A 13,636-nucleotide genomic window follows, 5' to 3' on the forward strand; every position below is an offset into this window, starting at 1 on the left:
AGAAAGGACATTGGTTTCAAATCAAAAGACAAATCTGCCCTTCGTGCAGCTCTAATAGACTCTGTTTGATGACCTCAGCAAATATACGCTGTAAGAACTGAGATTTCGTTGTTTGTTTTAGATACATAGGCAACCAATTTTAGAATAATTACATAACATAAAATAGCATATTCATTTTTAAAAGGATTACTATTTTTTTTTAATCTATCATAACAGCAATATTTTATTCAAGAGAAAAAGTTTTATTAAATTAATTTTGATAATGCTTTTCAGCATGTTTTTTTGTAAATTAAAGCAATTGTAAAATGCAACTGTACTTCATGACATTATTTCTCAAATATATATTTTTCTTACAATTCACTTACAATTCATATGCCTATATTATTTTCTAATCTGTATATTTAGGTATCCAGACCACATAATGTACAGTACTGTGCTAAGTACTTTGTGCTGTAAGTACAGATTTCTAAGGGATGACAGCCAAACTGGATATGTGAGTATACATTTGGTAGTTATATTCATAAAAGAAATAGTCGAATAAACATTAATTTGTCAAAATTATGCAGCGTTAAATATATTTTTACTAGTTGATATGTATTTTTTATAGCCAGATAATGGACATAGGTTTAACTTTCTATCATTGTTTCAGGCTACTCTACTTGAAATACTGAGAAATAAATTCAAAAAAGAGAGAAAGACACTTATTTCAGTGGAGACTGTAGAAGACATGAAAAAAAAGTTTGGTGCTGTGGGTCGAGGAAGGAAGCGTGCACCAGAGCAACAGGAACCGCTCATGGAAAAGAGAAGAGAATCTGTAAGCCTAACTCTTGGATCTGCATTAACAGAAATAGATTGAAATAGAATTACATACTTTCTATATGTACATACATGCGATTGTGTAGTTTATTAGCTAATTGGCTTTCATGGAGAGTACTTGATCTTTAGCATTTTTCCAGAGTAAAGAAAAGCACAGAGAATACATGCAGTAAATGCCTGATCATAAGTATTGAATTACTTAACGTTATGATACATATTGCAGATGCAAAGTGAGGAGTTCCCAGGAGAAGACGAGCATAGTACTGTACACACTCGGGAAAGAATGATGGAGAAGAAGTCCACTGAAGAAGTCCTTGGTCTGTTTCCATTCCTAAAGCATCCTAAACTGGTAGGTACTAGTTTTTATTCTACTATGGTGATTGATCAGAAATTAATATTTTTAGTTATAAGCATGTATAATCACTTTAATTAGTCCTCCTAGGTGACCTTTCTGCATCAGCAATCCACCTGCTCCAGCTTTTACAAAACTCCACTGCTCCTGGTTTTTCCCATGCAACTTCTTTCTGCTCGCATTCAGTTTAGTTTGATTTTGTTTTATTTATTGATTTTTTTAACTACTACATTTGTAAGTATTCAACTCTTTTTTACAGCTGTGTATATCGCCTTGGATAAAGGCATATGATAAATAAATAAATATAATAATAACTTTAGCATCTGTATTTTAGCTGTTGCACGAAGTAGAACTACGTTTTGGAGTAAACTTGGAACGGAACCTAATGAGTGGCCTATCCAGAATGGTAGATCCTATTTTCAGACTTTCTAGTGGGCATCTTCTAACTACTGTGATGTCCTACATTGAAGATGCTTCAGATAAGACACAGGAAAATGGTAATGTATAAGAAATATTTATTGTACATCAAATTGTTTTGACCTATCTCAGAATAGGATCTATAAATAACTATTAAACAGAAAATGATGCAACTTCATTTCATACACTTAGAGCATAATATTTCATGGGGAAGATAGCTGGTATTTAACTCTCACAGGGGCATAAAAACCAATGCAAAAAACCTGCATGAACAGATTTTTAGAAACTTTGTTGATACTGTTCTTAACATTTTTTTGCTCCACTCCACAATAACGTTTGTATCAGTGGTGGTCAGTCCTGGTCCTGGAGAGCTACAGTCTTGTGTGTGTTTTTTTAGGTACCTTTAAATCATTTAAACTATTCTTTATCTGTGCAGTTTAGCAAATAATGAATTCATGAATGTAACTGAGAGCACTGGTGGAATGCAAAGCCAAAGATCCTGTACCTCTCAGACCAGGGTTGCTCAACATTCTTCCGTTTGCTTTGTACTTTGTATATGATCTGATACCCTATTTGTTTTTTTAGGACTGAGAATGAATGCTGCATTGTTGCTGTTGCCAGCTTTGTTTCGAGAGAGGGAAAATCTGTTGTTTGTTGTTGACCAAGTAAGTTAATTGAGCTCTACTTTTTAAATGTAGCTTAACTGAATTGATGTTTTCAATGTTAAATACAAAGTCAAATTATCATTTAGAGATATCTCAAAATGAGTTTGAGATATCTCCAAATTAATTCCGGATATCTGTAAACCATTTTGAGATATCTTAAAATATGTTAAGATATCTCTAATTATTTCAAAATATTTTAAGATATATTCAACTGATTTAAGGATATTTTGAAATATTTAAAGATATCTGTTAAATATTTAAAGTTATCTCTTAATTTGGCTTGCCATAAATGTGTACTTAATGAATTATGAGGGAGACTTGTAGGCAATTAACAGGAGTTTAAGACGTTCCTCGCTGTTTTAAGTGAGATCCGACAGTTAAAATGTTTTTAAAGGGAGGAATATTACGAAATTCCTTTAAAGTAGCCGCAGCCCCACCACACGAGCCGCCACTGCTTGTAGGTATGGCGAGATGCTGCTGAAGTACAATTTCACATAATTTATTGTTGAATAAAGTTTTATTATTATTTTAAAATCTATACAGGTACCACCATCACCTACGCCAACTATCGTTTTCAAGGGAACAACAAGCCCATTGGCAGCAGATGACATCTCTGTTTGTGTTGATGGAATTGAGATACTCAGTGATTATCCAGGAATGGATATCACCCTTGCTGTTGAATGTATTTTTTCTCTTTATTTTTCCTTGGGCATTGAGTATCCTAAAGCTCTAAAAAATTTTCTGACTTTCATGGAAAGGTACTTCATGAAGCTGAGTACCTCTGACAAAGTACCTTTGCCAGTGTTAAAGATGTACAGTCAAATAACTGCACTTTTACTTGGGGAATAATTATATTGATCTGATGGAATGCCATTTTAACATTTAATCTGAAATTAAATGAATTTATTGTGTCAACTATTTAATTTGATTACAAAAACAGAATGTTTGATATAAAAATGTAATTGTACATATCAAAAAAAGTATTTATTTTAAATGTAAATGGCTGATTAGAAAATTAATTGTTTATTAACAAATGTAAATTGTTTTTAATAGAAGTTTTGATCTCAAAAAACTAATAAACATTCAGTCTTAATTTATAGATATCATAAACTCATAATAAGCTCTGATCTAAATACTGTACTGTAGCTCTTCCAATTTGTGCCACCAAAAAATGAATAAGAAAAAAGAAACCCACGTTCATCAGTTTCAATATACATTTTATCTCAGCTTTTTCAAGGTCTATTACATGTTCTTGAAAATGCATTTTGTGTAAGTTTCAGGAAAATCTGTGGGATGCATAGATTTATTTTCCAGTTTGCTGCGAGACCCTTTTTTTCACTGTGTAAATAATATGGTTTAATTATTAAAAACACACAGGTTGAATAAAACTGTGTAAAACTGTATATAACTAAACCTGAAACTGAAACTACTCTAATGGTTTAACCTGTAAAAACAATAAATTGTTATATAAATGTTTAATAAATAAATTGTTGGCATCCTGAATTGAGTGATTTATCAAAGCACTTACACTTCTGAGGTTGGGGGATTCTAAAGGATGTGAAGAGCTCTTAAAGGTATACATTTGTTTTTTCTCAGATGAACCAAACAACCCTCCATAGAATGTTAATTGTAAGGTTCAATAGTGTAACTCTTATGGTTCTATATTAAACCTCAATAGAAGGTTCTTCAGAGGAACCAATATGGTTCTGTATTATACCATTAATATAAGAACCATGGTGGTTCTTTATTAAACCTCTAATGCAGGGTTCTTCCAAAGAACCATTTTAAAAGGTTCCATATAGCACTTCAAAATGGTTCCAAATCTATACCAGCAGATAGAACCTTTTAGGGTTCTATATTGTACCCTTTTTTCTAAGAGTGTACTGCATAAAAAAAACGAGTGTGTTGTCGTGGCAGTTGGTGTTCAAAGAAATAAAACAAAATAAAATCAATAAATAATAATGTCATAGACTTAAAGTCATACCTTTGAAGTCATAATGCATTGCAAGTGTTATTAGGGAATGTTGTGCTGTGTTTTCAAGCGCTTCAATGTGACAGCGGGTGCGTTCACGGAGATCAAGAGCAGTCGGAGATCAAGAGCAGCCGCCGCAGGGGAGGGATACGATGGTAAATAGGTTACCTATTTACCATGGTATCTCTCCCCTGGGTGCGTTGTGTTTTGGTGAGCAGTAATGCAGGAAAGCAGCGGGCGGGATGGCGAGCTTGTCCTGCTGCTCCAACACAAGCTACCTTAAGAGCCGGTACGATGCGGGCAATGGGTGAAGTTCGTCAGGAGTACTGCATAAAAAAACGAGTGTGTTGTCGTGGCAGTTGGTGATCAAAGAAATAAAACAAAATAAAATCAATAAATAATAATGTCATAGACTTAAAGCCATACCTTTGAAGTCATAATGCATTGCAAGCGTTATTAGGGAATGTTGTGCTGTGTTTTCAAGCGCTTCAATGTGCTGGTCTGCAGGGTTTGGAGACAGCGGGTGCGTTCACGGAGATCAAGAGCAGCCGGAGATCAAGAGCAGCCGCCGCAGGGGAGGGATACCATGGTAAATAGGTTACCTATTTACCATGGTATCTCTCCCCTGGGTGCGTTGTGTTTTCGTGAGCAATAATGCAGGAAAGCAGCGGGCGGTATGGCGAGCTTGTCCTGCTGCTCCAACACAAGCTACCTTAAGAGCCGGTACGATGCAGGCAATGGGTGAAGTTCGTCAGGAGTACTGCATAAAAAAACGAGTGTGTTGTCGTGGCAGTTGGTGATCAAAGAAATAAAACAAAATAAAATCAATAAATAATAATGTCATAGACTTAAAGTCATACCTTTGAAGTCATAATGCATTGCAAGTGTTATTAAGGAATGTTGTGCTGTGTTTTCAAGCGCTTCAATGTGCTGCTCTGCAAGGTTTGGAGACAGCGCGTGCGTTCACGGAGATCAATAGCAGCCGGAGATCAAGAGCATTTACCATGGTATCTCTCCCCTGGGTGCGTTGTGTTTTGGTGAGCAATTGTCACAGGGTGACTTAATGTTTATAACTTATTTTTTTGTTTGTTTGCACTTTTATTCTAGGTATCTTAAAGCACCTTTATAAGATTACTGTAGTAGTTGTATATTAAAGGAAATGAAAGTTTAGGAACCATTTGATTGCAAATAACAACCACGTTTATAATATATAAATGTTTTGGAAGATTTTTACGATATGATTGAACGTTTGTTAATCGTTTTTGCAGCTGCCAGAGGTACACACAGTAAGACTGCACGAGTTATTTGAGAGTTGTTTTGAGCACGTTTTATAAATGGTATATTGGTTTGGTATTTTAAGTTCGATTTTGCTTTACTTGGAGTGAATTGTATGTATTATATTTTTATTATTATGACAGTATGTACACGTTTTTTTATTATTAAATTTGGTCTTACCTTGTGTTTTGGTGTGGGACGGCGTTAGGCTGGGAAGGAGCTGAGAGCGAGTGATGTCTCTTCCAGTGGGAGGTTTTAAGCAATTTCCTCAATGATGCTGGGAAATGTAGTTTGTACAAATACTGTTAATGGGTCTTGCCAATTGATTCGCTCTGGATAGTTAAGGGAGGAGTTTGATGGATATAAAAGAGCGGAGATGGAGACAACGTGCAGGACTGCGAGAGACAGGGAGTGTGCCACAGACGATAGCCAGAGAACCAGAGAGACGGCAGAAGAGCTGCAAGAGCCACAGGAGTTCCTGAGAGAGCAGAGACGTGGAGAACAGAGACCGGGATCCAAGAGGAATCCTCAAGACTAAATGTATTAGTAGAACAAGCAGGCTGTACTGGAGAGTGGATTCAGGACTAAAAGAGTGCAGTTTAAAAGGGAAGTAGCCAGACCACTTTTAATGATTAGTACATTGCCTAATAGGGTTTATGACCCGCTTGCTGTTTAGGGACCCTAGTGCACCTTTATATTTTCTCTGCTAGAGTGATACCTGTGTTTTTAAAAGGAGATAAACCCAATATTTGGTATTTGCCTGTAACTTGTAATTTATGGTTCTTGCACCTGTTCTATTGATATAAATATCTATGATAGAGTGGCATTTTGGGGTGTTGCATTTTAAATTACCTGTGGCTATAGGTTGTGCTCTTAAATATATGGATTGGTATAGTTAGCTATAAAGAAATATATTTTAATCTCTGTTGGGGTGTTCTGTATACTGCATAATTGTGAGTCACTCAGTGCTGTTGCTTTTTTTCTGTCTCCAGGGGGGGTGCCTGCCATATCCAGGGAGGAGCTTGGAACCAGTGTGGGGGGGTCACTAGCTGCACCTTTTCCTGGAGCGGTTGATGAGGATCCAGTGGTGTCTATTGTGACTTTGGCCTGAAATTCATTTCTTTTTGTATACTTTTGCACCCTAGCAAAGTAGTGGGTGCTTTTATTATTTTCTTTTGATACTTTGTGCACTAGTAAATTGGTGTGTGCCTTGTGTTTTTTTTATTTTTATTTTTGGTAACCCTTGGTACTATAGAAATTGTATTATCATATTTTAATGATTTTTATAAGGATAATAAACATTGTTTATTGCGAAATGGTACAACTGTCTGCCTTTCTTGTCATGGTCGATCTGTTCTGAGTTCCAACTGGTCATAATTACGAACCTGTGTTTTAGTGTTGCTAGGGTCCTAGTGCCCCATATATTTAGTCACTAGGTGGCGTAGTTGGCTACTGTTTGAATTTTAACCCCAAAAGTGTCCCGTGACACAATAATGCAGGAAAGCAGCGGGCGGGATGGCGAGCTTGTCCTGCTGCTCCAACACAAGCTACCTTAAGAGCCGGTACGATGCGGGCAATGGGTGAAGTTCGTCAGGAGTACTGCATAAAAAAACGAGTGTGTTGTCGTGGCAGTTGGTGATCAAAGAAATAAAACAAAATAAAATCAATAAATAATAATGTCATAGACCTAAAGCCATACATTTGAAGTCATAATGCATTGCAAGTGTTATTAGGGAATGTTGTGCTGTGTTTTCAAGCGCTTCAATGTGCTGCTCTGCAAGGTTTGGAGACAGCGGGTACGTTCACGGAGATCAAGAGCAGCCGGAGATCAAGAGCAGCCGCCGCAGGGGAGGGATACCATGGTAAATAGGTTACCTATTTACCATGGTATCTCTCCCCTGGGTGCGTTGTGTTTTCGTGAGCAATAATGCAGGAAAGCAGCGGGCGGGATGGCGAGCTTGTCCTGCTGCTCCAACACAAGCTACCTTAAGAGCCGGTACGATGCGGGCAATGGGTGAAGTTCGTCAGGAGTACTGCATAAAAAAACGAGTGTGTTGTCGTGCTTCCTCATCTGGCTTCTCTCCTTCAAACCGACAAATTTCACCAAGGCACTTTATTCAACCTTCAAGTTTTCATTTCAGCAACGTGAGCTGCCAGTCAGAAATGGAAACCATGTCCTACAACTATCATCATTTCAGTCAAGTGTCCTCCTACCCTGCGATTAGACAATACACTCAGACTGCTTCCGACCAAATCAATAGATTTTGCAATAGCCTCAGAGCAACGCATTCTTTATCCTCTAAGGTTCTACAGCGGCCTCAGCTATGCATTCTTCATCTCTGGCTTTATCTAAATCACTTTTCACTCAAAGACCAATATCCACCACATTCAGCAGATCTCTGCTCTACAGCAGACCACCACACTACCGATGGCAGTCCACCGTTCACCATTACAGATCACTGCTTCAGCGGATCTCTGCGCTCTGCAGCAGACCACCACACTCTTCCAATGGTAGTCCACCATTCACAATAACAGATCACTGCTTCAGCAGATCTCTCTTTCTGCAGCAGACCACTGCTCTTCATTGACCGCGCTTCATCGTTACTTCTTTAGATCTCTGCACCATTCAGCAGATCCCGTCCCCTCTGTTAATTGCTCCTCACTGCAGCAGATCTCTGCTCCCTCTTCAGATCTACTCACTATTATAGCATGCAAAGTTGCTTTAGTTTACAGTTTAAATCTGTACCTGCACTACTCCAGAGCTTCCAACGCTTCCGTTTTCCTCCAATATGCAGATCACGGCAGCATTCCACAATCAAGGCTAATGCTAATCCCCATCTAATCAAAATACGAGGTGCTTGACCTTCTCAGCAATCTATTCGGATGTCCTCACATCCTCTCAAATATTACAGCATTAATGCATGGTGAGAGACGTGGTATGAGACTGGAAATCTGTCTTGATTATGAGTTAAGGAGTTCCACTACTAGGAGAATGACTGGAGTTGTGAAACCCAATCTCTGAATGTGAGTTCACCTTTTCCATTTCAAGCGGACAGGATAGTAGCAGACCGCTGATCGATCCTGTATTAACTAACACATAGGATGGTCGACATCTCCTCTCTTCCCTTGTTTCCAGAAAATGGAGCACAAAGGGTGCTGAGCTTCCCCAGCAGTCAATTTACAATGTTCGTTCAGTTCCAGCCGCTACCTCAACCCTCAATTCCAGCTCCCCTTCGGCCTCTACTTTCGGTATCCAAGTTCCGTCAGCTGGTCCCATCTGCTGCCCCCCCCCCTCCAGACTCCCCAGCTTCATCAGCTGCTATTTGACTGAATCCTACTCTCAGTAACCTGCTTCAATCTGCTCCGCGTTTCATGTCTGCATCCCTCGCCCTTCTTCGAGAGCTTCATATTCGACAGCTTGATCAGTGTGTTCAGCCTTCTGTGCCCAGAATCAGATTCATCCTATTCCTTCAAACAAACCAGATCCTGGCTTTCATCATCCATGGTAGGGATTCTCTCTCTCTTTCCCCCCCCCCCCATTTTCTCCATACCAGCAGTTCGCCTGACCCTCCGTGAGATTCTTAAGAGCCTTCCCTTCTGCCTCCCCTTCCCGCCTGTCTACATCAATGAACATTCTCTGTTTGCTCATTCTACTCTTCGGAAACGCCACTTCACCCCATACAAGGATCTACCTATGGAGATCATCTGCATCTGAGCCCTCTTCTGTCTTCTCAGGAGCTCAGAATCCACAGTTTCTTCTACTTCTAATTTTACTCCATCATTCAGTTGTGTACCTCCACGACGGATCCATTTCAGCGTGGTCACTTCATTCAGCGGTCAAGCAGAGTCCCCTATCTGCCCATTCTTTTCAATGTCAAGGTATTTCTCTGCATCTCAGCCTTCTTCAGTCTCCTCAGAACTCGAAGTTTCTTCTGCTTCTAATTTACTTCATCATTTGGCCGTACCTCCAAGATGGATCAATTTCAGCATGGTTAGTTCATTCAGCTGTCAAGTAGAATCCACTATCTTCCCTTCTTTTCAACATCAAGGTATCTCCCCAGCAAGAAACCTTAACCCCCCCCCCCCCCCCGCCCCCTAGACCCTCGGTTCATCGATTCCTCTCACTCCTATCATCTCTCATCGCTGGTTCTCAACCCACCTCTCCACCCTCCAGAACAAGCCTCCTTCCTCTGCCCCCCTAAGGACCCTCAGTTAATTGATTCCTCTCGCTCCTATCATCTCTCATCACTGGTTCTCAACCCATCTCTCCACCCTCCAGAGCAAGCCTCCCTCCTCTACTCTACCCCACTCCTCGGATCACTCGTCACTGGATCTCAACCTACCTCGCCTCCAGAGCACGCCTCCCCTACCCCACCCCCCAAATCATTCTGTAGGCACAGCCCCCTCTACTGCAAGGGCCAACATCAATCACAGTCAGATCATGAGTGTGGGGAGTTGGCCCTCTTCTGCAGTGGATTCTTTCATTCATTCATTCATTCTCCTCTCATAAAGTTGCAGCCCATTTTAAAATCGCTAGCATGCCCGGAGTGGGGGCTACCTGTCTGCCGGAGCCACCAGAGGTTTTCCCCTAATCGGCCTCAAGGGGTTTTTTCCTCTCCACTGAGCGGCAGGTATACACATAGTCGCATCCTACTAACAAATTACTAATCTCCCTCTGTTTGTCCTGTTGGTCCTTCTGGTCTTTTGTTTATGTTATGCGTAGGCATGTACTGTCTCTTGTTTGTCGCACGGTGTGGGAGTTTTCGTGAGGTGCCGGGGGTCCATCCTTTGGGGGCAAGTGAGTCTCACTTCCCCGACCTCAGGGCTAGGCATCCGCCTCCCTTACCTTCAGGGGGGTTCTCACCATGTGAGTCAGAGCGGACCCCCGGCCAAACTCTGTCCTGTCGCAGCTCCTGCGCTCATCTTGCCTTACTCGAGGCTCTGTTCTATTCTGCCTCTCTTTCAGGACGTGGTCACTCGTGCTGAGTCCTATACTAACCTCAATGCTTTGTCCTTATTTCAGGTCCCAGGCAGCGTGACGTCTCGGCCTATCAGGGGTTTTACGAGCGCCTCTTACAGAAGTCTCAGATGCTGGGTACCTCTCCAATCTCCTCTCGAGGGGCGGCTTTTCGAGTCATAACCCTCATTAGTGTTTTCGGTTGCTGGGTCCTCTGCCCCTGGGATGTGTCGGCATCGTCGCCCTCAGTCAGCGACCTCTTTTCTATCCTGTCCTCGATTGCTGGGTCCTTCGCCCCTGAGATGTGTCGGCATCGTCGCCCTCAGTCAGCGATCATCTTGTCTATCTCATTTCGGTTGCTGGGTCCTCTACCCCTGGGATGTGTCGGCATCGTCGCCCTCAGTCAGTGACCACCTTCTGTCCTACTAACAGCTCCTTGCTGCTTCTTCTGCCTTACTCTTCAACCCAGCTCACGCCCCGTGAAAATCAATAAATAATAATGTCATAGACTTAAAGTCATACCTTTGAAGTCATAATGCATTGCAAGTGTTATTAGGGAATGTTGTGCTGTGTTTTCAAGCGCTTCAATGTGCTGCTCTGCAAGGTTTGGAGACAGCGGGTGCGTTCACGGAGATCATGAGCAGCCGGAGATGAAGAGCAGCCGCCGCAGGGGAGGGATACCATGGTAAATAGGTTACCTATTTACCATGGTATCTCTCCCCTGGGTGCGTTGTGTTTTCGTGAGCAATAATGCAGGAAAGCAGCGGGCGGGATGGCGAGCTTGTCCTGCTGCTCCAACACAAGCTACCTTAAGAGCCGGTACGATGCGGGCAATGGGTGAAGTTCGTCAGGAGTACTGCATAAAAAAAACAAGTGTGTTGTCGTGGCAGTTGGTGATCAAAGAAATAAAACAAAATAAAATCAATAAATAATAATGTCATAGACTTAAAGTCATACCTTTGAAGTCATAATGCATTGCAAGTGTTATTAGGGAATGTTGTGCTGTGTTTTCAAGCGCTTCAATGTGCTGCTCTGCAAGGTTTGGAGACAGCGGGTGCGTTCACGGAGATCATGAGCAGCCGGAGATCAAGAGCAGCCGCCGCAGGGGAGGGATACCATGGTAAATAGGTTACCTATTTACCATGGTATCTCTCCCCTGGGTGCGTTGTGTTTTCGTGAGCAATAATGCAGGAAAGCAGCGGGCGGGATGGCGAGCTTGTCCTGCTGCTCCAACACAAGCTACCTTAAGAGCCGGTACGATGCGGGCAATGGGTGAAGTTCGTCAGGAGTACTGCATAAAAAAACGAGTGTGTTGTCGTGGCAGTTGGTGATCAAAGAAATAAAACAAAATAAAATCAATAAATAATAATGTCATAGTGTGACAGAGATCGAATGAGTCTTAGTGTTAGATCTCCCTCTCGACCTGTGAGAGCACGGTATACGAGGAACAGAGTACCCTTAATGAAATGGCACGACAATTTATTCCGTAGGGTAGATGGAAGTCGGTCAGTTCGGAAGGGGGCGGAGCCATGGCACCCGAGCTCAGTGACCCAGACGGTAAGCGGCGTGGCATCCGAGGACTGGAGGAGCGGATGCGCTCGTTAACCTCGGGGTCATGGGCGAGGGTATAAATAGGGGGCATGGCTTGAGTGATCTGTTCCTTTGCATATGGTTAAAACATATAACCGAGAAGGAGCCCGAAACGTGAACGCGACCGTGAGTGTTTTGTGTCTGTGTCCTAACACTGTGTGTCTTGTGTGTTATTGTCTCACTAAGATTACTGAGCATGATCCGGAGCTGCAGCCGCAGGCCAGTGAAAACCCGGACTTCACCACTCACCTGTCTCACTTTCGGAACTGTCTCTGTGTTTGCACCTTTTAACACTTGTATCACGCACTGTCTTTGTGTACGTGTTTAGTGTGGGTGTCGGAACGGGACTTTGGGGTTGCGGGTCAAACCCGTAGGATTACAATTAGAAGTGATACACGCCGCTGTATCACTTCCAGCACTATTATTATTTACAGGTTTTGCCTTGAGGCTCTGGACATTTATTAAATTAAATAAACACCCTTGCACCTGTACCAACGTCTGTCTGTGTGATTATTCTGCACTGCACTCACCTGCACGTCATTACCACTTTGCCACACGTGGTCGTCAGAAGTAAGAGATGGACTATGCCACACTGTCGGCGCTGCTGGAGCAGCTGGACAGCAGACGGGAGGGGGAGGAAAGACGGAGAGAGGAGAGGTACACCGCGCTGATCGAGAGGGTCGGGCTGGCAATACCTCCCACAGCATCAGCGGAGCGCGGCTTCATAGCGCCCAAAGCCAGGACGCATAAAATGACGGCGGATGATGATCCAGAGGCATACCTGGTGGCATTTGAGCGGCTGGCTACCACCGCGTCATGGCCCCGACAGTTCTGGGCAAGCCAGCTGGGACCCTGCCTGATTGGGGAAGCGCAGGCAGCATACCAGGCAATGGGGGATGACGACGCCGCTCAATATGACCTGGTAAAGCTGGCTATTCTCCGCCGTCTGAATATTACGCAGGAAACGCACCGAGTGAGGTTCAGGGAGTACAGGAGGTCCCCGAACGTACGCCCCAGGGTGGTCGCGCAGAAGCTCTGTGACCACATGATACACTGGCTCACCCCGGCGCTAAAAACAACTGCCCAGATGGGGGAGGCCATCGTTATTGAGCAGTTTTGTCATGTGGTCGGCGCCGAGACCCAAGGATGGATACGGCGCCACAACCCCGACACCCTGGAACAGGCAGTCAAGCTCGCTGAGGACTTCGAGGACTCCCTGGTATCCGCCCAGACCGGGCTACTCACCCCACCTCAACGGAGCGGCCGAGCCCCACCTCCTCTCTCTGCTCCATCAGCCCCACCACCAGGACCGGTTCAACGACCTCCAAGAGCACCAACCCCAATGGGCGACCTTGCCTCCTCTTCATGGAGACCAAGGTTGGCCCCCAGCGGGGGTAGAGGTGCTGCCCCTGCCCCGTTGCCATACCAGCAGCGGGACAGACCATTTAATACTGTGCCCTCCTTTCCCCCTACCTGTTTTAGGTGCCGCCAGCCGGGACATCAGGCTAGGTCATGCCCATCTGCGATGGAGTGTGACGTGGCCGTCTGTAATCTGGCATCTGAAGCGGGTAAGCGAGGGAAAAATGGTCGGG

At 43.1% G+C, this 13,636-nt stretch overlaps 1 protein-coding gene across 1 annotated transcript; it reads left to right on the forward strand.

Moving 5' to 3' along the window:
• The first annotated feature begins 391 nt into the window (after positions 1–391).
• Positions 392–3,260, forward strand: LOC131737207 (uncharacterized). The gene is made up of 6 exons (XM_059024770.1): positions 392–493; positions 650–814; positions 1,040–1,165; positions 1,503–1,665; positions 2,171–2,250; positions 2,794–3,260. The coding sequence occupies exons 1-6, from the start codon at positions 422–424 to the stop codon at positions 3,097–3,099; spliced, it is 912 nt and encodes a 303-aa protein (XP_058880753.1). The 5' UTR covers positions 392–421; the 3' UTR covers positions 3,100–3,260.
• Positions 3,261–13,636: the final 10,376 nt, after the last annotated feature.

Source organism: Acipenser ruthenus, chromosome 5, assembly GCF_902713425.1.
Source record: "Acipenser ruthenus chromosome 5, fAciRut3.2 maternal haplotype, whole genome shotgun sequence".
NCBI lineage: Eukaryota > Metazoa > Chordata > Actinopteri > Acipenseriformes > Acipenseridae > Acipenser > Acipenser ruthenus.

Bases quoted from the DNA above. Each gene is read 5' to 3' on its own strand.
- LOC131737207 (XM_059024770.1), top strand. From the start codon at position 422: ATGTACAGTACTGTGCTAAGTACTTTGTGCTGTAAGTACAGATTTCTA. The intron at 1,166-1,502 runs GTAGGTACTAGT...TCTGTATTTTAG, and splicing joins TCCTAAAGCATCCTAAACTG to CTGTTGCACGAAGTAGAACT. The intron at 2,251-2,793 runs GTAAGTTAATTG...AAATCTATACAG, and splicing joins TGTTGTTTGTTGTTGACCAA to GTACCACCATCACCTACGCC.